This window comes from Bos javanicus, chromosome 18 (assembly GCF_032452875.1).
Source record: "Bos javanicus breed banteng chromosome 18, ARS-OSU_banteng_1.0, whole genome shotgun sequence".
NCBI lineage: Eukaryota > Metazoa > Chordata > Mammalia > Artiodactyla > Bovidae > Bos > Bos javanicus.
This window is the reverse complement of record NC_083885.1, coordinates 54,508,807-54,536,148: the sequence shown is the minus strand read 5'-3', so window position 1 is coordinate 54,536,148 and position 27,342 is coordinate 54,508,807. Positions and strand designations below refer to the sequence as shown.

Here is a 27,342-nt window from a genome sequence, read left to right as displayed (position 1 = left end):
ATTATTTTAGAAACGTATAATTTAAAAATAATTTATTGCTAAAAAATGCTAATCATTGTCTGAGCCAGTCCTAATAATAACATCAAAATCACCAATCACAGGTCATCCTAACAAGAGTAACAAAAAACTTTAAAATATTGTGAGAATTATTAAACATGACATTGAGACACTAAGTGAGCCAATGCTGTTTGGGAAACCGCACAGCTCTGAGAGAACTGCTTAATGCAGGATTGCCACAAACCTTCAATTTGTTTTTTTAAAACGTGTATCTTGGAAGGGCAAGAAACCAAAGCACAATAAAATGAGATATGTCGCCTTCTCTGGCCTTCCCAAACCAATTTCAGCATAGGTCGACAGAGGGCGCAAGAAAACGGAGACCGCTTTCCTTCCTACCCACTGACGCCTTTCCAAGTGAAGGAGACCTTCAGGAGGTAAAGAGAGGAGGCGGGGACTAAGCTCTGCGCAAAAGAGCTGTCAAACCCAGGCGAGGATTGGCAGGGTCTTCCGGCATGGAGCTATCACGTGATGATCAGTGATCAGCTGACTAGTGTCTAAATTCCGCAGGGAAGTCTGAGACGAAGCCAAAGGCTGAAGTTGATTGGTGGAGGAGAAGCCAGAAAGCTTGCCCTCGGAGGCGGGTCCTTGGCGGTGAGGGCTGCGATTGGCTTATGCGGAGTCACGTGGGCTATCAACCAGCGCACCCTGTACCCTAAGGCAGATACATGCGCATGCGTTAAAAATCGGGTCGCTGATTGGAGGCCGTGAATCACGGGGCGGCGTGCATCGGCTGGAGAGGGCGTGGTCTGCGGTGCGCAAGCCGCGCTACGAGGCCGTTGGTTGGCCAGCTCGAATCACGTGGTTCCTGGCCGCAGGAGGCGCGCGCCGGTGCGACGTCAACGCAGCCCACTAAGCTCCCCCGACCTGTCTCTTGCGACCCGGCCGTAGCTGAGTTCTCCGAGGGCAGGGCTCCGGCGGTTTGCTGAGTACTTTTGCGGCCGCTATGGACAACTCCGGGAAGGAGGCGGAGGCGATGGCGCTGCTGGCCGAGGCGGAGCGCAAAGTGAAGAACTCGCAGTCCTTCTTCTCGGGCCTCTTCGGGTAAGAACCGCGCGCAGGGGTCGGCCGGGATCTCGGCTAAGAGGACGGAGGAGTCATGTTCTGGGGCGGCGGTAGAGACGAAGAGCTCGAGCCTAGAGGACGCGGGTGATTGCGGGCTTACGGACATGGTCTAAGGCAGCAGAGGGCACACAAGCCATGGCCAGGACGCCGGACTGTAGCACTGACAGCATGATTTGAGGAGAGACTGTCCGAGATTGTGGCAGGGCCGTAAGCTGAGGACACCCGGGCCGAGGCGAAACCATCTTGAGGCAGAAAGGGGCTCCAGGCTGGAGACGGGCCCTTCAGGCCTTGAAGGGAATGTGGCCTGCGGGGACCGAGGGAGCCTGGAGGGAAGCCAGGCCAGGAAGCCTTTTGGAGCTCAAGGAGAGCCTATTTGAAAGATCCCAGACGGCAGTCTTGGGGCCTGAGACTGAGGACTTACGCCCGAGGGCGTCCCCTTTCCGAGACCTGGGGTGATGGATTTATGTGAACTCTGGCCCGGGCGTCAGGGCTAAGATGATCCTACGATTGGTGAACCCAGTCTGAGTAGCGTGAGGTGTCTCAGGTGGATATGGCCCTGGTCACAGGTGACTAGTGTAAGGAGATCTGACTGCCAAGTGAGATCTGAACAGAGGAATCTCTGGGATTCCTTCCTTCAGAGGATTCCTTCAGAATCCTCTGAAAGAAGAGGGCTGGGAGACTGGAGACTAAGTTGGGATGAAGCTTGGTTTAGGAACTGGTGGAATAAAAATGAGAGATGAGGGAGATAAGAAAACCTGAGGGGCCGGAGGCCTGCTGTGTGATCTTTGAGTAAAGATGGGGTGTGCAGTGTGAGCAGGATGAGACTGGCATGCCCAGGTTAGGGCTGAAGGGGCCTGGGAAACAGAACCAGCCCCTAATGCTTGTGGCAGACATTTCACATGAGTTCATGTTGGCTCATAAAAGTTGTTCTGATGACTGTCGTTTGAGGAATTTTAGTGGCTCAGGAGGGTCAAAAGCTGAGGTCAGAAGCCTAGGCTCTGCCATTTCTTGACCTTGGGCAAGCTGTTTAACTTCCCTTATTATGGGGGGGTGGTGTCTTAGAGAAACCTGTCTCAGGCATTTGCCACTAGTATTGAAGTAGGGCACGTTTAAAGGGTGTAGAATTGAGCCTTGGACGTGGTTATCACTCTGAAAGTGTTAGCTACCATCAGTGTCATTTCCAGGAAGGAAACAGGTATGGAGCCTGTTCGGGACTGATGGGGATCAAGGAGGGGGTTTGATGGGAGAAGTGGGGGTGGGGGGCTGTCAGAGCAGGGAAAGACAGTGTGATAAGTAAGGAGCTGAAAGGGGTTGGGGAAGGAACTCGGGCCATGAGGGCTTGATAGGGTTAGCGGAAGGGGCTTGAGACCTCCAGTGGAGAGAGAGCCAGGGAGGACTGAGGAAGGTTGTGTTGCTCTTGAAACTGGGAGGAGAGCTGCAGGGGAACAGGCGGGTGTGTAGAGAGTTAGGAGGAACTGTGAGGAGGGGCCATGGAACTTGGCAGCAGAGAGGCAGAGGCTGGGGAAGGGGTTTGCGGGGGAAGACTGGGGCTTTAGGAGAGAGGTGTTAGGAGGTTGGTAAGAATTGAGGAGGAGGGTTCTTCCCAGGAGAGGAGATGGGAACTGCTCATTGTTGCAAGTGGTGGATAATGTTTACTTATCCACCACAAGAACTTGAGTAACTTGGCTGAGACCTACCTAGTGTGGAAAAACATCCGCAGCTGATGGACTGTATTGATTAGGTGAGGAATGTTTTCTTTTAGAGGCTGAGAGTGGGGAGAGCGTGTCTGTGTTTCTGCTTCCTTCACAAGGGGAGAAACTCAAGTGCAGTGTTTGGGGTGGGGCCAAGAGCTCAGTTTTCGGTCAGGTCATGGTTTTACTGGGTGGCTTTTGGTGTCTGGTCCCTGGGGATTAGTGTACTGTTGGGCCATGCTTGGAAGGAGCAGCCAAGTCAGGGCCTGAAACACTTTGTCACCTGGCTGGGAAGGCAAGATGAAGACTTGCTAACACACTAGTAAAGCAGAATTGTCACATGTGATTAAGGGCTGCATTTTATCATTGGTGGGAGGTTCCTGACCTGAGAGGAAGCTGCATGAGCTTAAGGAATGCCCTGGTGAGGAATGAGCTGGGCCCCCGGGAACCCTGGGACGTGCCACAGGAGTGGGGGCTAGAGAGGGTGTTCCAGGCAGTGGGAGTCGTGTGAACAGAGATCTAGGGTAAGGGGAGGTTTGTCCAGAAATGATGGGGAGCAGAGATCCAGAGAGACCAGGGCTGGCTCCCTGTGAGGAGAAGCCTCCACCTAGAAGGATGAGCAGGAGTTCCAGGGGTCCTTTCTGGTGGGAGAGCACTGCTTCCATCAGAAGAGGCAGCTTGAGCAAGGCCCAGATGTGTGAAGGTCAGCGTCTGAAGGTTTACTCCGGGGGGTTCTGTGTCAGCCCACAAAGGTAGACGGGGCAGAAGGGGATGAAACTGAACAAGAACCGGGCCCCATCCTGGAGGGCTTTTTGAGAAAAGGCTTGGATTTGCAGAGCTGCTGGAGAGCATTGAGGATTTTAATGGCCTGTTTTAGGTTGTTCAGGCTGCTGTAACAAAATACCGTAAGCTCAGTGCCTTATAACCATCAGAAACTTATTTCTCACATTTTTGGACGCCAAGAAGTTCAAGGTCATGGTGCTGACAGGTCTGGTTCCTGGTGAGGGCCTGCTGCCTCACAGACAGCTGTCGTTTCACTGTGTCCTCACATTGTGGGAGGGCAGGAGACGGGGTTAACTAGCTCTTTGTGGTGTCTTTTGTAAGGGCACTAATCCCAGTCATGAGGGCCCCACCCTCATGACCTAGTCACTTCCCAAAGGGCCCACCTCCTCATACCATCACTGTGGAGCTTAGGATTTCAACACATGAGTTTTGGCAGGGGACACAAGCAAGCATTCAGTTCACAGGAGGCCCAGTGCTGAAGACCTCCTGTTTAGAAAGGACTCCAGCAGCTGGTGTGGGGGAGGGTGAAGGCAGTGACAGTAATAACATCTGATAATGTTTATTAAGGGCTCTCTCTGACTCTGACTCAGGCCTGGGCCAGGCACTCGATGTGCATCCTCTTATGTGGTCCTCACAACGTCCTTCTGGAGGTGGGTTTGTAGGGGTTAGAGTTGCGGGTCTTTGTGCTCAGTCTTCCGCTGAGTGGGCACTGGTGTTCATACCCATGCCTGTCTCATCCCAAAACCCTCTTGCTGCCATCCAGAGTTTTTCTTTGAGGCTCAGGCCCATTTCTGGGCACTCCGTTTAGGAGGATGTTGGCAAACTACGCGTCTCAGGGAGTTTCCTTCCCCTGATTTCCCCATCTTCCTCACCCACATGGCAGTTTTCTCCACATGTCTGAAAGAAAGAAGAGCAGGTGTGTTCACCCCAGAGCCTTCAGCTCTAAGAGCACTCGCAGTGGTGCAGGGCAGGGTTGCAGATGGAGACTGAGACCAGCATGCCAGAGCCTGTCTGCCCGAAAGGCCAGCCCAGGAGGACATGCCTTGCGGGCAGGAACCGCTCCTGACACTTGCCCTCTGGAGCTGGGGTTGCTTGGCTTCCACGTTTGACAAGCCCCCTTTCCAGGAATGCAAGAGGGAGTGTCAGGGCTCAGCTCGTCCCTCCAGCTCCCCCTTCCCCTTTCAGGAACCTCAGTGATGGCAGCATTCCAGTTTGAGAGGTCTCTGCTCAGATCAAAAGGGCCAGGCAGGGTCACATCTGCCTGGGATCCAGGGCAGCCTGGTTGCCTGGGATGTTAAGCCCTTTGCCCTTTGTTGTTTCAGGGCCGCCAGACACTAGGGGGCTTTGGCGCACCAGCAGCCTGGGGGGGAGGCGGTACCAGCCGGCTCTCAGATCCAAGCTGCTTCTGTTCCTTCCCTCCTGCTGCCTTCCCCTCCCTCAGCTTCCAGACGGGAGATGGGAGAGCAGCCCCGACTTCTGCCCTGGAAGCAGAAAGGTGGCGATTTCCCAAACACAGTGTAAGTGTGGAAGAGGAGAGAGGACAAGGAAAAAGCAAGATGCGCTTTTTCTTCCTTCCAGCTCCCAATGGACCCAGACGTCCTTGCTCTGCCCCTTCGGGATTTCAGACAGTGCTTCTGTTCCTCGGGGCTTTCCCCTCCCTGACATCTTCCTCTGACTCCCTCCCCCACATCCAAAATAAAAACTTCCTTCCACTCAGATACCAGAGTGTTTAGCAAGTTTCTTCACGTGTGAAATGAAAGTCAGAGTGATACGTACTCCCTAGGGTTGTTGTAAGGAGAGACTGAGGTTATGTATGTAAAGTGCTGTGATCCTGGAGAGTGCTTATTAAGTGCTTGCTGCTGTTATTAATATTAGGTATTGTGTTTAGAAGTTGAACCTGAAGTCTTGGAGAGCTAGAGATACCAGGGTGCCATGTTGTGTATACGGACAGCAGCCAGGAGATCATGGTGGCACAGTTCCTGCTTGAACTGTCCTTGGGCACCAGAAACCCTCAGGAGCCCTGGAGGCTGGCTTTCCTGAGACCTGCCTGACCAGCGACTGGGGCCAAGGTCCAGGTGGGTGTCCCCCGGGCCCTTGGTGAGCCTGGGTTGGGAGTGACGGCTTCCAGACCGCTCTCCGCCTGCAGAGCAGGCAGAACCTCTGATGCCGGGGAATTGGGCACTGACTCACTGATCCCTGCCAACTGCCAGGATCCCCCACTCAGCACTCGGCGGCTCTTGCGAGTGGAGGCTTTCCTGAAGGGACCCAGGTTTCCAAGGAACCCGGCCCTTATGTCTCTGCAGTCTAGGGGTTCTGCCTCTCTTGGTGGAGGTGGTCACACAGAGGTATGAATGCTCCTGTTTAGGCTGGGGCTACTAAGAGGCAAGGGCTTCCCTTGTGGCTCAGCTGGGAGACCTGGGTTCGATCCCTCGGTTGGGAAGATCCCCTGGAGAAGGGAAAGGCTACTCACTCCAGTGTTCTGGCCTGGAGAATTCCATGGACTCTATAGTCCATGGGGTCGCGAAGAGTTGGACACGACTGAGTGACTTGCATTTCAGTAAGCGGCAAGGCTCTTTCAGAAACAGTTTTTTTTTTTAAGTAAATATTTATTAGTTCTGGTTTCTTCCTTGCTGTGCGGGCTTTTCAGTTGCAGCGAGCAGAGACTACTTGCCTGTTGTAGGGCGCGAGCTCTCAGTGGGTGTGTCTTCTGGGCTCTAGAGCACAGGCTCAATTGTCTTGGCCTGACCCATGGCCGAGTTGTTCTGCGACACGTGGGATCTTCCCGGATCAGGGGTCAAATCCGAATCTCCTGCATTGGCAGGCGGACTCTTTACCACTGAGCCCCCAGGGAAGCCCCAGAAACATCTTTTAAGAACGGAAACCATTGGGCTCTCTGGCTGGGATGAAGGAAACGTGCAGAGGGGATCAGCGTAAGAATCGCAGGAAGGCGCCTGGCCCCTGCCTTTGAGGTCATGGTCAGGAGGGCGCTGGGATGTGCTGGGGGTGGGGTAGGTGGGAGGTCCCGGGCTCTCTGGAAAGCGGGGGAGGGGTGCCCCTTGGCTTAGCCCGGGGTGGGAAGATGAAACCCATGCCGAGATGCAGTAGGAAGTGAACAGTAGGAATCTGCTCTCTCCCCCAGCTTCGTGAGAGTGAGCTCGTTGGCTCAGTACCTGCTGTGTTGGGGGCACTCTCCTGGGTGCCTCCTGCGGGGCTCCTCGTGCCTCCAGCAGGCCTGCACGGGTGGACTCTTCTCCCCACTTCCCCATGAGGAAGCAGAGGCTGGGGTGCCACGAGCCGGCCCTGGAATCCAGGCCTGACTGCGCTCCCCAGATTTTCCACCGACCCCAAGCGATTCTAGACTTACTGCTGCTGCAGGCAGCCCTCGGAGCGTCTCTCTCCTCCTTCCTATAACAGCATCCAGTCGTGCACATGCTCCGAGCTGGGCTCTGTGCTGTGCACCAGGTACTGTGTCTCTGAGCCTCACAGACATCTCCCAGGTCGGGCTCATTGTCTTCATTTTACAGATAAAGAAACTGAGGCTCAGGAATCGCTCACCCAAGTCACGCAGCTTGCAGAGTGCCCGAGGCTGATTTCAGCCCAGGTCTCTGGTCCCCCAAGTCCATTCTCTCTCTCTCCCCCTTGCCCAGCCAGGCATTTCAGAGCTGGGCAGTTAGCGCGAGACACTGGATTTTCTCCTCCTCCTGGGGCCTGTGCAATCACAGTGGGGCCAGGCCCTGCTCTGTGGGATCTTGGCACACTGCAGAGCCAGCGAGGGGCTTAGGGCTCTTGGGCGGAGATGCTGAGGGATGACCAGAGACCCCATGGCTCTGGCTCTGGACAGCCCTGTGCAGTCAGCAGTGGGGCAAGGCTGGGACCGCCTGCTGCTCCTTGGCCGGGGGGTGCCTTCTCTGTTGTCTGATGTTCCTTCACCTGCTGCTCCGCAAGGATGGCTCGGGCTGTGGGGCATGGGGAGGGGGTTGGCTTAGTGAATCCCTTCCCATTAAAAAGCAGAGATATCACTTTGCTGACAAAGGTCCGTATAGTCAACACTGTGGTTTTTTTAGTAGTCGTGTATGGATGTGAGAGTTGGACCATAAGAAGGCCGAAGGATTGATGCTTTTGAACTGTGGTGCTGGAGAAGACTCTTGAGAGTCCCTTGGACGGCAGAGAGATCAAACCAGTCAGTCCTAAAGGAAATCAACCCTGAATAGTCATTGGAAGAACTGATGCTGAAGCCCCAATACTTTGGCCATCTGATGCGAAGAGCCTGCTCCCTGGAAAAGGCCCTGATGCTGGGAAAGATTGAAGGCAGGAGGAGAAGGGGGCGACAGGATGAGGTGGTTGGATGGCATCACCGACTCAATGGACATGAGTTCAAGCCAGCTCTAGGAGTTGGTGGTGGACAGGAAAGCCTGGCGTGCTGCAGTCTGTGGGGTCTCAAAGAGTTGGACACGACGGAGCAACTGAACAACCCCAGCTGACAGCAGCATCTACTCCTCAGGTGAGGGAAGCCTGAGCAGTGTTGGCTGTTTAATCAAGAGGCGAGGCCAGAGCAGGTAGGGGCCTTGCTCCTTGCTCTTTCAAAAGACTCGAAAGGAGGTCCCCAGATCGCCGAGTGAGCTAGAGGCTTGGGCCTTGGGCCAGCCCCTGAGCTTCTGTGAGCCCCGCCGCCTCTGTCTCCGGGCTCAGACCTGGAGGGTGACTGTGGGGATTGCTGTGCTGTTTCAGGCAGTGCCCAGCTGGCCGCTGTGCGGAGTCATGAGGATGGACAGTGGAGAAGGAGGGGAGGGCCAGACTGACCCACCCGGGCAGCGGCTGAGAATCAAGGTGGGGACCTCCAGGCTGAGGAGAGGACCCAGGGCAGGTGGCTTGGGCACCACAGAAGGACAAGTCTTCCCTGTGCCTCAGCTGGTAAAGATTCCTCCTGCAACGCGGGAGACCTGGGTTTTATCCCTGGGTTGGGAAGATCACCTGGAGAAGGGAATGGCTACCCACTCCAGTATTCTGCCCTGGAGAATTCCATGGAATCACAAAGAGTCGGACGCGACTGAGTGAGGACTTCAAGTGGGAGTGACTCCATCTGCATGCCTTCTTAGGACCCCCAGAGACTTCGGGTGGGTGGGTTGTGACGTGTTTCTGGGCTCCAGGAAGTGCCCAGGGGACCAAGGAAGGAAGGAGGGAGGCTGAGATGTTGCCCTGCGGACCCCCTGGCCCGGGTCCCACCGGCCGTCTGTGCATTCCTGGCATGGTTCCCTCCTTCCATATGGCGGTCGCTGGAGGCTGGTGTCCGTGCCTGGGAGACCTGAGACCGCTTCCTCCGCCTTGGAAAGGGGGAGAAGGCAAAGCTGAGCGGGGGTAATTATAGACCGCCCTGCTCCAGGCCGGCCCAAACCGGTTCTGTCTATTCCCGGCATGGCTCAGAGAAGCCGTGGGATGGGAGGCATGGATCACAGGCAGCTTGGGGGGATCAGAGGGGGAGAGACAGCCAGCTGTCACAGGCGCCGCCCCCCGGGCTCGTCAGTGACGCAGGACCCGCCAGCTTCTCTGGTAGTTGGGCAGGGGTCCGAGGGAGGCCTGCTTTCCTTCCCTCAGGGAATTGGCAGGTTTTGTTGGGGAGGCCGCCCTTGGATAAGTGACATGAAGTGGCCTGACCTAACTCTTGACAGCCTAGCTTCTCAGGAGAGGAGTCCTATAGTGAGCCATGCAGATTTGTCACGTGGGAAGACAGCTTAGAAAAGCAGAGGAGCTGGGGTCTTCTTCTGCCCCTCCTTTCCTTTCCAGAACCCTCCTTGTTGCAGGGCCCGGACCCTTCTGGCTGCCAGCCTGGGGTCTCCCGCCTGCCTCTTCAGCCTTGTGGCCCACCACTGCCTGCAGCATAGGCGTCCCAGCCCTCTTCTCTTCCTTGTCCTGGCTGGGGTTGTTCGTGTCTCAGGGCCTTTGCACGTGCCGTGACTTCTGCCTGCCATGCACTCCCTCTTCATACGGGTGCTCCTGAGTCATCTTTGAGGACTAAGCTGAAAATCTCAGCAGTCACAGAGCATTTCTCTGACCTGCCCACTCAAAGAAGCCCTCGCCCCCGGTCCCCCTGGAAGGGTCTTGCTGATGTCCTGTTCACCAAGATCAGGGCCTTCCCCTTCGTGTGCTGCTGTCCCCTGCTGTGCCTGGCACATGTTCAGTGCAGAGATGTTTGTCCCCCTGGTGAACGAACGGCTTCTCCTCTGGGGTCTCAGGGACCCGAAGCAAAACGACTTTCGCCTTCAGCGTCTCCACTTCCAAGAGGCTGGCACTCCAGAGAGTGTCCTGTCATCGCCTAGCCAGGGACCCGGCTGGGACCCAAGCGTTGAGGAGGCCAGCCCGGAGGCCTGAGCAGATGTTAATCCCTCTGGCTTTTCCACCCCACAGTTAGAATGACTGACCCAGCACGGGATCGGCCCAGCTTAGCCTGGGATCATAGAATTTCAGCCTAGCAGCCGACAGGCTCTGTGTCTGAGTCTGCTCCATCTCACTGAGCCACGGGGAGCCGGCCTGGGCTGACTCTGCTCGTGGCTGATCATCCGGCTTCAGGCCTCGCTGGAGTGGGATGGGCCATTCCTACTCATCCGGGAGCCTGAGATTTCTCTGAGGACAGTGGGGTCTGGACGGGACTTCACTGAGAAGGAAAGGATGCCCTTGGGAATCCATGGGAGGGGGGCAGGCCTGAGAGCACTTCAGGGAATGCAGCTGGTTCTTCCAAGAGAACCTTCCAGGGACGGTCCCCCAGGAGACTGTTCTGAAATCTCTTCCGCCCTAAGCTGGTCAAAGTTCCTCAGCTCTCCAAGCCCAGAAGTGGGTTCTGAGGACGTCGCTCCACGCGGGCCCCAGGCCCAGTGTGTTGTGCAGGTGAGGGGGGAAGACAGTGGGACCCAGCAGGGCAAGTGTTGGGGAGCGCGTCCTGGGGACCGCAGAGGGTGGAGGCAGTGTCTGCCCAGCTCCAGAGGGCAGAGGGGACACATTTCAGCTAAAGAAAACCCTTAGCTGGTGTGACTTGGATCCAGGAGGCCAGAATACCGGTCCCAGCCAGCCCGCCCTGGAGCCTTCTGACATCACCTGACGGGACAGGCCACTGGTGACTGCTTCCCAGGTGGTGGGTCTGGGTCAGCTTCTTCCCTCCCAGACTCGCCCAATCGGCTCAGTCATCTGGGGCCCCCCTGGCAAATCCTGGGACCAGGCCCGAGCCCAGGCCTACTGAGGGAAGTCTCCAGGGAGGGCGGCTCCGGCTTGATTATTGCAGCAGACATCCGACATGAGTCCAAAGTATGGGCGGCCTGGCCCCACCGCACTAGCAGTGTGGAGGGCAGGGATGCTCCCCGCACAGGACCCAGGATCACCCCAGACACCCTCGCCCTCTGCGGCTGGGGTCAGCAAGGTTCCAGGGCTGGTTGACAACAGAGATGAGGGATGGGAGAGTGAAGATGATTTTGTGATGATTTTCTCAAATACCCACCTCTTCTCTTCAAAATGCAACACTGCTTGATGTCAGGGAGGAGAGATGTAAAATCCGTTTGTTGGGGCTCCTGAGCCCGTGTGTTTCATTCTCCTGAGTTATATGGGCGGTGGGCGTTCAAACATGGACACTCACACCTCGTGGGCTCAGCCTGGCTGGATTATTGAAGCTGAAACAACAGAAGGACAAGGAGGGGCCTTGCGGATGAGGTACTAACAGAGGGCCCCCCAGTTCAGGAAGAGGTTCTTCTGTACTGCTTGGAAGTCAGAAAGCTGGGTAAAGCTGCCCATACGAGGAGCTTTATTTTTTGAAAAAATGTACCTCCCCTGAACCCTCCAGGTTCCTACTGTTTCACAGTAAGTGTTTTGAAGGTTATTACTTGCCTATTTTATTTATTTACTTATGACCTCGCCACATGGCATGCAGGATCTTAGTTCCCCAACCAGAAACTGAATCCCGGCCACAGCAGTGAAGCACCGAGTCCTGACCACTGGACCGCCAGGGAATCCCCATGATTTTGCCACTTTAAACAGTCTTGTTTTGAGCATCCTTGTACCTTAGTTTCGTAGGATAAGTTGCTAGGAGTGTAATTCACTCCTGGACCACGGGACCCAATGCAAACCTTAGTACTTAAATACATGCACTTTTTTTTCTCAAATAAGTAAAATATGTAGATGCTTTTAAAATTCAGACAGTACTAAAAAGGAATATAAGTTTGTCCCCCACACCTGGCACCCAGTTCTACAGACCCCACCTTATAGAAAAATACAGTAATTATTTTCTGTGTGTATTTTCCCAGTAATAAGCTGTTTACATGTATGTTTCTGGTCTCACTTTTTTGTTTTAACACAAGTGGGAGTTTTCTGTGTACTTACTTAAAAACAGTATTTCTTTCTGTGTGTGTATTATTACATACCTGCCAAGTCGTGAATGGGTGGTGACATGCTTTTAGGGTTGAGAGGCCTCACTGAACAGCTGCAGGCTGCAAGGCACAGGGCTGAGACAGGAAGGGACCCAGCATCCACGGCTGGACTCCTCTCCCAGAATGCTTTGCAGTCTCATGGGGAAAGGGATTCAAGAAAGCATGGGAGCCCCCGAGCATCCCGAGCAGAAAGTGGAGGAGACTGTCGGAGGTGGGGCTTTGGGGGGTGGTCAGGAAGGGTCCCCACCGTGAGGGTGCAGCCCGGACCAGCCCATGGAGGGTCTGGACAAACTGTGGGAGGGGCTGGGGGCTGCCGGCTCTGTCTCCCTTGAGCCCGCATGGAGGCCTGAGCTGCAGCTGGACTCGCAAAGCTGGCTTCACAGGGAAGTGGGGGCCGCCATCCAGACACATAAGGGCACATCTCCACTGTTGCTGGGGCAGAAGGCATGCTTTCTCTTTGGTTCCAGATAAGATCTTTTCCTTACCTTTTTTTCCTTTCCTTTTTCCCAGAGGCTCGTCCAAAATAGAGGAAGCATGTGAAATCTACGCCAGAGCAGCGAACATGTTCAAAATGGCCAAAAACTGGAGTGGTATGTGATCCCTGCTAGAGCCCCTCTGTGGCTCTGTCTCCTCCTTTCCCTCGGCTCCCCATCCCAAAGGCCTGGCTGAGGGGTCAGCCTTGCAGGCCCCGTTCTCTAAAGCCGTCACTGGCTCTACAGACCCGCTGGCCTGCCGTCTGGTCGTTTTGAGCTGGGTCATTTTACAGCTTGGGTCCCAGGACCCAGGAGAGCAGACTTAGATGATAAGGATCAGTAATAGATTATTGAATCAGATAGACCCATGTGGATTGGTGAACTCTTAAGGGGTTTCTCCTTAAATTCAGAATGTCAGATTTCCAACAAGGATTGACTGGGTAGCACAGGGATCTATACTCATGATCTCATAATAGCATATAATGGAAAAGAATCAGAAAAGGCATACATATATAAGTGAGCCACTTTGCTGTACACCTGAAACTAAGACAGTATTATAAATCACACACCATCTACTTAAAAATAGAAAAGAATTTCAGGTTTCCCCGGAAGCAGTTCTCTAATTCTTCCATCAGAGTCTGAATTCTGGGCTGAGGGACATTCAAGTGGTCCAGCAATAACTGAGCACTCCCCTGAGCACCAAGCAGGCAGTGTTTAGTTCAACCATCACAGCAGCACCATGAGGGTCAGTACCATTAATACCCCCATTTCACAGACTTGAAAACTGAGGCTCGGCCCAGTCCTTTGCCCAGCACACCAACATGAGTGAGTGGCTGAAGCAATTCAGAAGCCAGAACTCCGGTTGTGGAGCCTGAACAGCTCCCGGTGGCTTCTGACCTTTGGAATCCAGAGTGACTGGCATTTGTGTCCCAGCTCAGACTGGGGCCACGTGACCTTGGGGAAGTTGCTGGACTCTCCTCAGGACAGCAGGGGAGGTAACAGTCCTGAGCTCGCGGGGCTGTGATGCAGGCTCAGCCGTCTCCACGCAGGGCGGTCAGCCTGGCGCGGCAGCAGCTCCGTTCCTCACTCGTGTCAGCAGCACCTGTCCCTCTGGAGGGGGCAGGAGAGCCCTTTGAGGACTCCGGTCAGCAGATTGGCAAACTGCAGGAGCGCTGACCAGGTCCCCGACCATCTGTGTGCTCACTCCAGCTGGAGCAGGATGCCCGCCCACACAGACAGCGTCATAAGGGCCTCTACCCGGAAGAGGGCATCCCAGGTCCCATGGCTCCAGAGACTCTCAGGCCCGTGTTGGTGGGCGGAGTAGCCCTTCTGATTCGGCCAGGAAGATTAGGTCAGACCCTGGCAAGGCTGCGGCTTGAGCTGTGTCCCCCGAGGAGAGGCGGGCAGGCGGGGAGGGGCTCCTTGAGGTCTGAGGGGCCAGAGATTTGTTTGGGAACTACCTGAGGGCCTGGAGGAGAGGTTCAGAAAGCCAGTACTTGAGCCCTTCTGGGGCTGATGTCATAACAAGGCTTCAAACATCAGAAAGATTGTAACTAGGACCTACTGTATAGCACAGGGAACTCGACATAGTACTCTAATGGTCTATATGGGAAAAGAATGTAAAAAAAGTGTGTGTGTGTGTGTATGTGTATGTATATGCTGAAGCTCCAATACTTTGGCTCCCTGATGTGAAGAGCCAACTCATTGGAAAAGACCCTGATGTTGGGAAGGATTGTGGGCAGGAGGAGAAGGGGGCAACGGAGAATGAGATGGTTAGGTAGCATCATCAATTCAACAGATGTGAATTTGAACAGACTTCGGGAGATAGTGAAGGACAGGGAAGCCTTTCGTGCTGAAGCCCACGGGGTGGCAAAGAGTCGGACACAACTGAGCACCTGAAGAGCAATAACGTGTGCGTGGTACGTGTCACTTGGTCCGCTGTGCTGAACACCGGAAACTAACGTAACATCGTACATCAACTGCACTCCAGTTTAAAAAGAAACAGCAAGATTGGGTCGAGAAAATCAAGCAGAGACAGTGCTGAAACCCAGGAGGAACTTCTGACTTCAGACCACAAAGGAAATGAAGCCTGGGACGGGCTACAGAGGCGGGTGTGGAGGCAGTGGGCAAAATGGGCTCTCCTCCTCCGAGAGTATTTTTGGGTTCCTGAAAATCAGAAGAGTTTCTCCTGAGCTTTCACAGCATACACTGCGCCTGGAGCCAGATTCTGTGTGTATTTTTATGCTCACCCCAAAAACAAAATACCGTTGAAAGATTTCTTTTTCAATCACGTGGATGTTGCTTTACTTTTAAAATTTGTCACCTCTTTCCCTCCCCCAAATAGTCAAACAAAAATCTTAAGCCATTTTTCCCCCCAATGATACTACCTTTCTGGAAATTCTGCGCTCAAGTTTGGAGCCCTTAAAAATAGGAAAGAAATCAGACACAGTGAAAACCTGAGTGGCTGAGTTTAGTTTCCTGCTCTAAAGGTAGAGTATAGGGCCGGGCCCTCTTGTCCTCCTCCAACTCGGAAATTCCATGATTCGAGTTCGGCTGGAGAAAGAGGAAGGGCAGGGGCTTCAGGACGGAGCTGGATGTGGCCATTGGAGCTCCCAGTTAGCACAGCTCCCACCCCTGGAAGAGGAGGGCTCCCTCTGTCTCCCTCAAGTCAAATTAGAAGATAGAGACGCGGGAACAGACCTGTGGAAGGTGACGGGGCGGCTGAGTACGGGACAGCCTAGGCTTCAGGTGTGGTCACTGCAGCTGCCCTCCACCCGTGGGCATTGTCCCCATGCACTCAGGTTCATAGGGGCTTCCCAGGTGGCTGAATCCACCTGCCAGTGCAGGAGACGCAGGACATGTGGGTTCGATCTCTGGGTCGGGAAGATCTTCCTGGAGAAGGAAGTAACAACCCACTCCAGTATTCTTGCCTGGAGAATCCCATGGACGGACGAGCCTGGTGGGCAACCGTTCATGGGCTGGCAAAGAATCAGACACGACTGAGGGACTGAGAACCCATGTACACACTCGAGTTCATGGCATCCACATCCCCTTTCCCTTTCTGGATGTGAACCTCCTGGGGGCCTGGACCCTGTGAGTTCTCCCCAGGGGAGACTGGGAGCTGGGGAGTTAGACCACAAGGGCTGGGAGCTGTGGGCAGCGGTGAAGTCAGGCTTGGAAAGGGGAGGTGGTGGGAGTGTGGTGCAGCTGGGTCTTGATTGCCCCTCTCTCCCCCAGCACCCCCACCTGGCCCCAGCCTGTGATGCCCTCTGGAATGCTGGTTCCAGGCTCCCCGGGGTTGGGGGACAGCTTCCGGGTGGGGGTGGGGGGCACCGCTGGGATCAGGTGGCCTGAGGTCCAGGCCTGCACCTCGGTTCCCCCAGGCCAGTCTCCTCCTCTCTCAGGGACTCACGAGAGCTCAGCCCCCTCCCCAGGCGTCATCTGAGCGGCTTCCAGAGCCTGGAGCCCTGCTCTGAGGCAGGGCGCACCCTCTTCTGTTCCAGCTGCCGGAAGCGCTTTCTGCCAGGCGGCCCAGCTGCACCTGCAGCTGCAGAGCAAGCACGACGCGGCCACCTGCTTCGTGGACGCCGGCAACGCGTTCAAGAAAGCCGACCCCCAAGGTGAGAGCCTGGTGGACCCGCGCCCCCGCTGAGCCCTCCAGAGAGGGCCGCAGGTTTTCCACCACGCCGCGCCGGCGGCGCTCGCGCTGTGACTGGCGCGTTGGCTGCCTTCCGCCTGGCGTCAGTCTGCCTCTCTCTGGCTCCCAGCCTCCGCCTCCCCCTCCCGCTCTGTGCCTGCAGCTGGTGGCGCCCCTCCCGGAGCCCGGGAGCATGTGGGAGTGGGAGTTACATCTCAGGCCCACCGCGTGCCCAGGAGAGAGGAAAATCTGTTCTGCTGTCAGAATTAACACGCGGAGGGGGCGGGAGGGGGTTCTGAGACCAGCCAGGTAGGAGTCTCTGCTGAAAAAGGAGCGGAAGTTATCCTGACCTGGCTTCCCTTACCCCCAGGGTAGGGGGATTGGAGAGAACCGGGTGGAGATGCGGTTGCCAGAGAGTAAGTTCCTTCAGATGAGAGTGTGTTGGGGACCAAAGCCCAGTTTGGGGCTGACTTACTGTGAGGAAACCATGGTTGTCCCCCGCTGGGCTCATCTAAAGTAGATGCACAGCCCAGCGGGTACCAGGCTGTTGGATTTTGGGGGGCTGGAATTTTAGTTGTATTTTTTTAATCTTGGTGCCAGACATGGGTTGCCAACTTTTAATTTTAACAAGCAAAAGGCTTTTTTTTTTAATGACTATCTATTATCACTATCCACTCACAAGAGAATGGGAAATACGCAAATATTAATTTTAAAAAAAAAAAAAGGGAGACGCATCATCTTGAATAAAGGCTTGTCCTTCCCAAGAGAGGGCAGTTTGCACCAGTGCCCGGGGTCTTTCCACGGATCTGTGAGCCCCAGTTCACATGCCAGCTCGGGGGACATTGGTGGCGAATTCATCATCGCCACCGTTTTGGTTCCCAGTTGAGGGTTTGATGTCTGTGAGGGCCAAGTACCTGTTCTCTGTCCCCAGTCTTGCTGGGCCTCTCCTCTGTAGCCGGGTGTCTCTCAGACGTTGGCCTCGGTGGTCACATGGTGCACTCAGCGCGGCTTGAACCAAGGGGAGACCTCATGACCGGGTGTGTCCTGGTGACTGCCCAAAGCTCAGCGCACCTGGCTGGTTGGCGCTGAGGTGCAGCAGGCCACTGGTGATGTGGCCATGAGCCAGGGTTTGGGTCACACGATGAATGACCGTGGGTTTGTTTTCAGCTTGAATCACCGGGGAAAGACTGTGCATCCCCCTCAGCGAGTCCCGCCCCTGCCCCCAGCCTGCCTTCTCTCTGGGGAACTGGTCGACCTAGAGATGCTGCCCAGGCACCTGTGACAGACATTGGGCCGCCGCACCCGAGTGACTGGAAGGACTGGTTCCTGGGGTGGAAGCTGAGGCCGGGCTTCTCAGCAAGTGCATAGGGCAGATTTGCCGTTTAAACAATACCCAGCGCTTCTGGTGGACAGGCCCCAGCGGGTACTAGCATGTGGCGTCCTTTCCCAGCTTTTGAGCTGAGGCTTTTTAGCTGGCAGCGGGCTCTGCAGCGTGTGTGGGGGGCGCTAGGGCCCATGTGAGGGTGTGACCCGTGCCTGGCCTCCAGAAGCACGGAGGATGGCTGAGGTGTCTGGTGGGCAGGCGGCGGTGGTTGTGTGTGACGTGCCCGTCGTGGGGCACAGAGGGCGACTTGGTTTGTCTCAGCATCAGCCAACCCGCTTCTCTGCCCTGGATGTGGAGGCCAGGAGGGAGCAGGTTTGGCACTAAAGGCGGCTCTCGGGGAACGGAAGGTCCCGTGGCGCAGGGGAGAGCCTCATGGGCAGGGCCGGGGTTGGAGGTTCTTGTTGCTGAGCAGGGGGAGGTGTTGAAGGGGCTCCCAGCACCCCTGCGTCATAACTGACCAACCCCCACTCAAGGAGGGTGGGGCTCACTGGTCTCCGAGGCCCATGGGAGCCTGTTCCTCTGTGACCTGGGGCCATCAACAACGTGTTTTGGGTTTTCACTTCCTGGTCAAGGAAGCAGAGATCGCATGTGAGTTAAAGCATCTACACCAGCGTGAGATATATGTCTGAAAGGGGTGACCCCCGGCCCTTGTCAGGTGGGGGTCTGGCCTGGCCACTTGCCTTGTCAGTCAGAGCCAGAGGGCCCACGTGGATCCTTGCCGGGTTTCCCCACGCAGGTGGCCGGCTCCCTGGGGCCTTGCTGGCCTCACCTGCCTCAGACACCTCCAGCTGTGTCAGTGCTTCCTGCAGGAGTCCTGGAAGCTCCCCACTTACCCCGGGACAGGCAGCTGAGCCTGCGCCTCAGGGCCACCAGGGCGGACGGCGGGATTTGGTGCCTGCCTTCGCTCTCCCTCTAGAGTCCGCCCTGACCTAAGGCCACTGCTTTCCCCTGTCTGGGCCTGAGCACCGCCCTCACCCCACCTGCCTCCCAGGGCTCCAGGTTTCTGCAGGTGGATGGTGGGTGTCAGGTTGCTGGGTTTGCCATGCTTGTCCAGGGCTGTGCGGGGCTGTCCACGGCTGGGGTCCCAGAGACTGGAAATAAGCTGGTTGTAGCCGCGTGTCAGCAGCTTGTCCGCTAGCGCGCCAGCTGGGGTGTCAGCTGGCAGCCTGCGCTTCCAGAGACAGCTGTCCTGGAGCGAGGGGCCTCAACCCTGTGTGAATCCACGCTGCTGGCTGCGCCTAAGCCGTCCTCCCCTGCCGCAGGGGCCCTCTGGCCGACAGCACTCAGGCCAGCGCCAGCAGGCCCTGGGCAGCTGCTGTGGTGGTGGCAGTGGGGCGAGGGTTCCTGTCTTGCCTGGGAGCTTCCAGCCTCTCTGCATCCAGGGCTCTGACCTCACCAGGGGCAGCCTTTGCCCCCTTGGCCTGCGGAGACCAAGCTATGCGCCGCAGCATTCTGGGAGAGGAAGCCCCCGAGTCGCATCCAGTCCCCCAGGGTGGGGGACGGGGCAGGATGCGGTGTGCAGAGCCCGTGCGCTGCAGCCCTGGCGCCTGGCTTTTGAGCATCCTTAGCACTGCGCTGTTAGCTCATCAGTTGCTTCGGGAAATGCTCTGTCACAGAGCGTGTGAGAGTGTGTGTGCGTGAGAGACAGCAACACTGCTTCCTCCGCTGTATTTGTCCGCGGCGTTCCCTCCTTTTTCTCCTTCTCTCCTGCCCCTTTTTCCTCTTCCCTACTGCCCCAGGCTTCCACCTGTCAGCCTCATGACCTTCACCCCGTGGTGTACGTTCTCTGAATCTTTTGGGGGGGGGTCCCCCGAGGCCTTGCACCCAACCTCCCAAGCCTCCATCCCCCAGAATAGCTCTCAGACACCCCCTTTTGGCCTATGAGTTGGGGGAGTGGGGCTTGTGGACTCCCTGAAGGACCAACCACAGGTCTGAGGCTAAGAGCCTCTGTTGATGCATCTCCCTGGGTGATGAGACCTTGAGCCCCCGTTGAAAGCAGGCACTGGGCCTGGGCCTTCCTGGTGGCATTTCAGCCCTGTGGGCCCTGCTGACGTTGAAGCCCTAGCGGCAGGCCAGGAGCCTTCCCGATGCCCCGGGCTGCGTGAACGCTCAGCTGTGCCCCAGCTCAGAGCCCACCCGCTGTCGTCTGTCCAGGCTCTCTGTATTCCTCCTCCCACCTCCCCCAACACACTGTCCTCCCAAGATGCATTAAAATGACGTTTAAAAAAACATCCACCCGAGAGCTCATCTCTATCTGCTAGAAAATGCCTCCCACTCGTGCTTCTCTCTCTTCCAAATAAGTTGTCAAAAAAAAGAAAACAACAACCTTTCTCAAAGTTCCAAATTTAAAATGTCGCGTGCGAGAGTCCGACAGAGGTGCCCCAGTGCTTCCTTCCGAGCGCCACCCCAGGGTGTGTGTGTTGTCGGCGACGCCTGTGGTCTGAGGAACCGATGGGCGCACGGGGATGTGACGGAGACCCCACGGCGGGGGCCTCGGGGTCACAGCACCCTGCCACCTCCTGCCACGGTGGAGGCCGGGCAGGGGCAGGGCACACGGCTGGTTCAGGGTCCCGCCGTGGAAGGGTGGCAGAAGGACCTGGCTGTCCCTCCAGTGTCAGGCTTGGCTGCGGCTGCCAGCAGCTCATCCCCGAGTGCAGGCCCTCAGCAGTTCTGGCTTCAAACCCCCAGGGAGTCTGACATGGTGCCGGCTGCGCCCTGTCCCACGGTCACTGGGGAGGTGGTGACATCGCGGTGGCCCCAGGGCAGAGGGCAGCCGTATTGGCAGGGCTCCCCTGAAAGCACGTGCCCAGCAGGTCACAGCCAGCAGCATGAATGAGTCAAGCCAAAATTCCTGGGGCTCGGGACCCCCGTGCCCCCCGTGCCCCGCTGAGCCCTCTGCAGCGGCCTGGCGCCTCCCTTCTCTCCTCTCCTCTCCTCTGAAACGACTTCACCTTCTCGTTCCTCCTCCTTGCCTCCCTTGTTCTCTCTCCAGAGGCCATCAACTGCTTGATGCGAGCGATTGAGATCTACACAGACATGGTAAGGGCCACCGCATGTCCTGGCTCCCTCCCTCCCCTTACCCCACTTCAAGCCCTGCCTTATTGCCTCCCCGCCCTCCATCCCATCCCCTGCCCCCAAGAGAGACGGGAGGGGAGGCGGAGGGGGGAAGGGAACTGTCACAGGAGCCGGAGCCGGGCTGGGCTGGCTGGGTCCTCACACAGCTCCATGCCAGCCTGGCTCCTGGTGGCAGCTCCCAGCACGTGAGAGGGGCGGACGGCCCCTCCCCAGGTCTTGTCTCCAGCCCCCCGTAGGCCACCATTGTCCTCACTCAAAGGCATTACCACTGTTGGGGCCCTCACGTGTCCATGGAGTTTCCCCTTCCCCAGCCTCCCCCAGCCCAGAGTGAGCTCAGCCCCGCCTGCCCTGGGGAGCGTCCTCATCGACAGATGAGCCCTGGCTGCTGGTCCGAGCTGGGAGAGCCAGCCTGAGGCGCCAAGCCCAGGCCCCATCCGCGTCACATCCACCTGGGGCCGATCGCCCGTCCTGCCCCGGCGGGTCCTGCGATGCTGTCACCGTGTAGCCATCCCCGCTGGGTGCTGCAGGAGACACTGCACTGGGCGGTTCGGTCTCCAGAGCGGCAGGCACAGGGACCGCCGCTGGGTGGAGGCGGGTAGGAGGTGCTCAGCTGCTCTGGGAGCCGGGCCGCCTTGGGGAAGGCCCTGGGGCCTGCGGGGGAATCTGCAGCGTGCGTGGGGAGAAGGGCCATCTGACCACACGGGAGGGGAGGTCGGGAGGCAGGCCCTCTCTGGGGCAGCAGGGACTCTTGACGTTTGGCCCAGAGTCCAAGGCTATTCCTCCCACCTCTCTGGACCAGTCACATGTGCCCCTGGGCCAAGGCCTCTGGCCAGTCCCAGTGCCCGTATTTCCTATGTTGCCCCATCTGCTGTGTTCCCATGGAGGCTGGGTGTGGGGGGGCATGCCCGCAGTCACCTGGTTGGGGCAGCACTCAGACGCAGGCCTGTCAGGCAGAAGCCTCCCTCGCAAGCCTCGTGCCTCTCAGGACCCTCCTTGGCGGACCCCTCTCCCACGGGTGGCCAAGGGCTGAGAATCCAGTTTCATGGGACTGGGTGAGGGGCATGTGGTTGAGCTGGGCAGAGAGCTCGGGACCCCCTCGTCGCTGACAGCCCCTTCTTACGTCTCACCCAGGGCCGCTTCACCATCGCGGCCAAGCACCACATCTCCATCGCCGAGATCTACGAGACGGAGCTGGTGGACATTGAGAAGGTGGGCGGCGGGGGCCCAGCCTGGCCAGTGGTGGGGAGGGCTGCTGCAGCCAGTCCTCTGGGACCAGTCTGGGGGCCTGGGGCGTGGCAGAGTTGCCGGGCCCGCAGGCGACGAAGGCCGCCTGAGCCCCTCGCCCTCTCCCCCGCCCCGTGTGCCCCAGGCCATCGCCCACTACGAGCAGTCCGCAGACTACTACAAAGGCGAGGAGTCCAACAGGTACCCAGGCGCCCCCTGCCCGCCCCCGCCCCCGGCGAGGGCCCCAGGCCCCGCCACCACTGACCCCCTGCCCTTCTCTACCCCTCTCAGCTCGGCCAACAAGTGTCTGCTGAAGGTGGCCGGCTATGCGGCGCAGCTGGAGCAGTACCAGAAGGCCATCGACATCTACGAGCAGGTGGGGACAGCAGGGCCTGAGCCCCGCTCTCTGGGGCAGGCACTGCGCCCTACCCTGCTGGCCGGCGCCCCTTCTCCCCACCTCCCACCCTCCCCCGACTTCTCTGCAGCGCCCTCGGTCATCCCCATGCCCTCAGCTTGGACTCGGCCTGGCTGAGCACTCTCCACACACGGCCCCGTGTGGCGTCATCGCGCTCTCCCTAGACAAGTCCTCCCCGCATTGCTCACCAGGGCCTCCGCGGGCAGAGCGAGGCCAACTCCCAGATGGGGAGAGAGCGGAAAGAATCACAAGGCCCGGGATGGCCGGTTGCAGCTGAGGAGCCTGCAGAGAGGGCAGGAGGGGGCGTCCCCTGGATGTGCATGCTCCCTCCTGGGCGAGGCCTGGCCCCCTGGTGGGTTCAGCCTGGCTGGGAGACAGGGAGGCAGCTGGCCTCGGAGCGCGGGGCGGGCGCCGCCTCTCATGTTCTGCAGCCTGCCGCCCCTCTGCCCACCAGCATGCCAGCCTCCTGTCAGCCCGACAGCGGGGCCGCCGCCCCCATCACCCGCTCAGGCATCTCCAGGAGCCCACAGACAGCTGGCCTCGGCCCTGGGGCCACACACCCACCCGCAGCACGCCCGGGTCCTGGGTCTCTCAGACCTGATGCAGAGTTTCCCGGGGCTGGTCTCTGGCTTCCTTGCCCTCGGGGTCCTGGGTTCACAGGGCATCACTGGGCATGGACCTAGTTCCTAGCTGCTCCCAAGTGCCTGGCAGTGACCCAGCCCTCTGGCTGCCCACCGCCTTGTGCCTTCAGGTGGGGACCAACGCCATGGACAGCCCACTCCTCAAGTATAGCGCCAAGGACTACTTTTTCAAGGCTGCCCTTTGCCACTTCTGCATCGACATGCTCAACGCCAAGGTAAGCCCAGGCCATGGGACCCCCCCAGGGTTACCACCACACGGGGTGAAACGCCAAGGTGAGCCCAGGCCCCTGGGCCCCCCAGAGTTACCCCACATACAGGGTGAACGGCAGGCCCTGGGGCCCCCCAGAGTTACCCCACATACACACAGGGTGAACTGCAGGCCCCAGGGCCCCCCAGAGTTACCCCACATACACACAGGGTGAACTGCAGGCCTCAGGGCCCCCCAGAGTTACCCCACATACACACAGGGTGAACGGCAGGCCCCAGGGCCCCCCAGAGTTACCCCACATACACACAGGGTGAATGGCAGGACCCGGGGTCCCCCAAAGTTACCCCACATACACACAGGGTGAATGGCAGGCCCTGGGGCCCCCCAGAGTTACGCCACATGGCGTGACCACCCCTGGAGCACCATGTCTGTCACTATGCCAAGTCACCTCTCTGCCTCTCAGGAGGGGCAGGTCCCTTGCTCCTCTCTGGCCCTGGCAGCGCCTTCAGGCAGGAAATAGCTTGTTCTCACTGCGTTTCTATCCGTGATGTCACTCACTCCACCCTTGTACCCTTTGCGTTTCCAACTCCAGGCTGGCTTGGTGCCAGGCATTTTCTTTTGTGGGAGCATTTTTGGAGTCCTTACTGTAACCCACGAGGTTGGCACCATGGTCGTCCCACTTCACAGAGGAAGATACCGAGGCTGACACACAGAGTCTCTCATTCAAGGCCATGTGGCTAGTAAATTGCCCCAGGAGTCCAGACCTTTCTGACTGCTGATGTTTGAACCAGAGCCTGCCTGCCCACCCCACCCGTCCTCAGGGCCTCTCAGCACGAGCCTGGTCAGGGCTCGGAGAGGAGCTGGGTTTTGCTGGAATCTGGGGTTTCCTGGGGTCTCCAGCTGTCTGCCCTCACCCACATGGTGCGCCTCAGCCCCACCCTCACTCTGCGGGTGCCTGCTGGGGCAGGTGAGAGCTTGGGCTTTGAGGTCAGGCCGGTTCAGTTCCCCAAAACGTGTCCTGAGCCCTGTGCGGGTCACTGCTGTCTCTGGGTGTGGTTCCTACTTGCAGAATGGAGTCACCATCGTTTGACCCTCCTTGGGTCCTCATGAGGGTTAGACATGAGGCGTCAGGCGTGGCACAAAGCATGTGCACCTATCCTGGTGGGGCTGGGTGCAGGGAGAGGCCCCAAGCGCCGGCCTGAGGAAGCCTCCTCCCTCCCCAGGCCCCCGTCCCCTGCCCGCCACCCACCTCCACAGCTGTCTGCAGCCAGGTTGGCGCTGAGCTTAGCTCTGGGGAGCCTCTTCACCAGGCACAGAGCCCTGTGTCTCTGGAGGTTGGGGTGGGGATGCAGACAGCTGACTTAGGGCTGGAGCAGCCCCAGGTCCCTGCAGCTGCCAGGGGATCTTCATCAGCTTGTTCCCTTTTTCCTTCCCTCCGTCCTCACTGACCCTCAGCTCGCTGTTCAGAAGTACGAGGAGCTATTCCCTGCGTTCTCCGACTCTCGGGAGTGCAAGCTGATGAAAGTGAGTGTTGCGGGGGCATTGGGCTGCTCCTCTCCCATATCGGGGGCTTGGGCTCCGGTTAGCACAACCACTGAGACCTGTACAGTGTTTCTCAGGGGCCTTTTTTTACCCCCCCGCCAATCTCATCTGCCATCTGGGTCCCCATTTTCTGGCTGAGACAAGACTCAAGCGTTGATGGAGCCAGGGCAGAGCAGGGAGGCTGTGGGTTCTCACCCGCACACGGGCACGCATGCATGGGTGATGCTCCGTGTCAGTGACCTTCTGAGCTGAGGGCAGGCTGGAGCACAGCCTCTTCCTCCCACTCAGCCTGGGCACCCCTGACGCTTATCCACCCAGATACTGTGTGTGGAGCTCCTCCGGGTCAGGCCTTGGCCTGCCTGGCTCCTGAGCCCCACCCCCTGTTGTTTCGCAGAAGCTGTTAGAAGCCCACGAGGAGCAGAACGTGGACAGCTACACCGAGGCGGTGAGTAGCTGTGGGGCTGGCAGCCCCCATCAGACGTGGTCCTGTGAATTTCCTCCTTTTTGTCTCTGGCCCCAGGCCCTGGCTGTGGATTCTTTTCTCCCATCACCCCAGAATCCTCACAAGTAGCCCCAAGAGGTGCAGGGAGTGGTCTCCCCATCTTAGAGATGAGCTGGGATTCAAACCCGTGTCTGTGTGCTCCTGAAGGCCAAGGTCTCTGCACCCCTCAGAGTCCCCCGGATGAGTAGTGCAGGGAGTCCCACATCGGGCACTCTGGGTGACCCTGGGGGTGCAGGGAGGGAGTCATGTCGTCCCCCTTCCCTCACCTCCCGGAAAGCTGGAGGCAGGTGCCACTAGGGGTGCAGGAGAGGTGGCCTTGGGAGGCCCCCTTCCAGCAGCTTCTCTGATAACAATCTCTCCACAGAGATGCTCTCCCTGTCCTTACCCTGTTGCGAGGCATTCTGGAATTGTTACACGCAGCCCAGGTGGATCTGGATCTGTCCAGTGTGACTCTCCCCAGGCACCCCTCACGAATCATAGACCCCTGAATGATGTCAGGGACCAAGCTTGGCCAGTCCATCCCTCCCCAGACAGCTGGCCGGGGTGGATGGCAGGAATCTCAGCAGCAGAGCACAGGAGATGGGAGAGGAGGGGGCCCGCAGGCTGGGGCTCTCTCTGCCCACCCCCCTCCCACCCGCCCGCAGCGCTCAGAACAGGCCTGCGCCATGTTTCCAGGCCTCAGTTTCCCATCCTTAAAACAAGAAAGCTGGACCTTTTGTTTTTCCAGCTGTAAATCTTTTTTCCCCCGGCGGGAGCCCTCATGCATCAGCCAGTAAAGACAGGAGGGAGAGGCTCTGTCCGGGGTCAGGGCTACGCATCCCCTCACCCCTGTTCAGGGAGGGGCTGCTGACAGGACCGTCTAGAGGATCCTGAACAGAGCCCGTTGGGCTGGGACTGGGGACAGGGTGGAAGGCGAGGCCAGGCTCAGGGCGGCCGCTCACCCCGAGCCTGTCGCCCGGTGCGCAGGTGAAGGAGTACGACTCCATCTCCCGACTGGACCAGTGGCTCACCACCATGCTGCTGCGCATCAAGAAGACCATCCAGGGTGACGAGGAGGACCTGCGCTAAGCCCCGCGGGGCCCCGGCGCCCGTCTCCCTGCCCCGTCCTCTCTCCCCCGGCCAGGCCCTCCAGCGAGGATCGCCGTGTGAGCCCAGAGAGAGGGGGGCCCGAGACCCTGGCTGCGAGCCCTTCCCTCCTCCCACCGAGGACTCTACAGCCACCCCGCGGGCTCAGCACTGCTTCCGGGGCCCCCGAGGCCGGGCCCACTGGCCAGACGGTCACCCTCTGTTCTCACTGCATCCCTCACCCCCTGCCCTTTATTTAAGCCCCCAGAGCTGCTCTTCTCCACCCCGACACACAGGCTCTCTGGCAGGCTCTCTGGCGCAGGCCTGTTCACTGTGGGTGCTGCCGGGGGTCGGAGTCCGCATCCAGCCCCACCTCTCCCAGCCAGCTGAGTCATGGAGCCGGTGTCTCGTCTCCTCGTCTCCACCTTCCTCCCTGGCTGAGCTCTGGGTCCATGTAGCCACCGTGATTCGCTCTCACTGCTGGAGAGGGGGTGGCTCCTTTCCCCCACCCCGCACTGGGAGCCCCCTGCCTCCTGCAGCCCCGACCTCTCAGGATGGACCCAGCCCTGGAGCTGCGAGGGTCGTCCCCATGCCCACCCCTCCGTCTCCTCCCTGCGCTTCCAGGTGGTGTTGGTGGGAAGCCGCCGCTACCCGAGGAAGGAAATAAAAGACAACGCTTGTGCTCGAGTCTCCTCCTCCTCACGTTTCTGCCCCTGTTTTTCCCCCTCACCCTCAGGCCTGTGTCCCATCTTCTTGGCCCTCCTGACCACCCCCCATCACCCTGCTTGGGCTCTGGGCACCCTTTGCAGGCAACAAGAGGGCAGTCTTGCCTGGCAGGATGTGCTGGGTCAGAGCCTCCCGGAGGGGAGGCCCAGCATGGTGGGTCTGGGGAGGGGCCACGGGCTTGGGGTCTTGAGGCCTGGGCCCTCTGGACCCTGGCTTCCTTAGCTGGGATGATGGATGGCAGTGCCCCCCTCCAACTCAGAGCTGGCAGGAGGATGTGTGCAGCATACAGAGGGGTGGAGGGGCTTCCCTCATGGTCCAGTGGTTAGAATCCACCTTTCAGTGCAGGGGGCACTGGTTCAATCCCTGGTCAGGGAACTAAAATCCCACAGGCTGTGGGGCAGCTAAGCCAAGGAGCTGTAACGAAGATGATGCGTGGCACGACTAAGACCTAA

At 58.3% G+C, this 27,342-nt stretch overlaps 1 protein-coding gene across 1 annotated transcript; it reads left to right on the top strand.

Annotated features, from left to right (window-relative positions):
• The first annotated feature begins 847 nt into the window (after positions 1-847).
• On the top strand, positions 848-26,851 carry NAPA (NSF attachment protein alpha). Its single transcript, XM_061388811.1, has 11 exons — positions 848-1,098; positions 12,509-12,588; positions 15,975-16,091; positions 20,485-20,531; positions 21,699-21,776; positions 21,937-21,992; positions 22,083-22,167; positions 22,958-23,062; positions 24,511-24,579; positions 24,992-25,042; positions 26,066-26,851. Exons 1-11 carry the CDS (start codon positions 1,001-1,003, stop codon positions 26,165-26,167), a joined length of 888 nt encoding a protein of 295 aa, XP_061244795.1. The 5' UTR covers positions 848-1,000; the 3' UTR covers positions 26,168-26,851.
• Positions 26,852-27,342: the final 491 nt, after the last annotated feature.

Excerpts from the sequence above, each read along its gene's own strand:
- NAPA (XM_061388811.1), top strand. The coding sequence starts at position 1,001 with ATGGACAACTCCGGGAAGGAGGCGGAGGCGATGGCGCTGCTGGCCGAG. Across the intron at positions 16,092-20,484 it reads CAAGAAAGCCGACCCCCAAG|AGGCCATCAACTGCTTGATG; the intron begins GTGAGAGCCTGG and ends TTCTCTCTCCAG. Across the intron at positions 20,532-21,698 it reads TTGAGATCTACACAGACATG|GGCCGCTTCACCATCGCGGC; the intron begins GTAAGGGCCACC and ends CGTCTCACCCAG.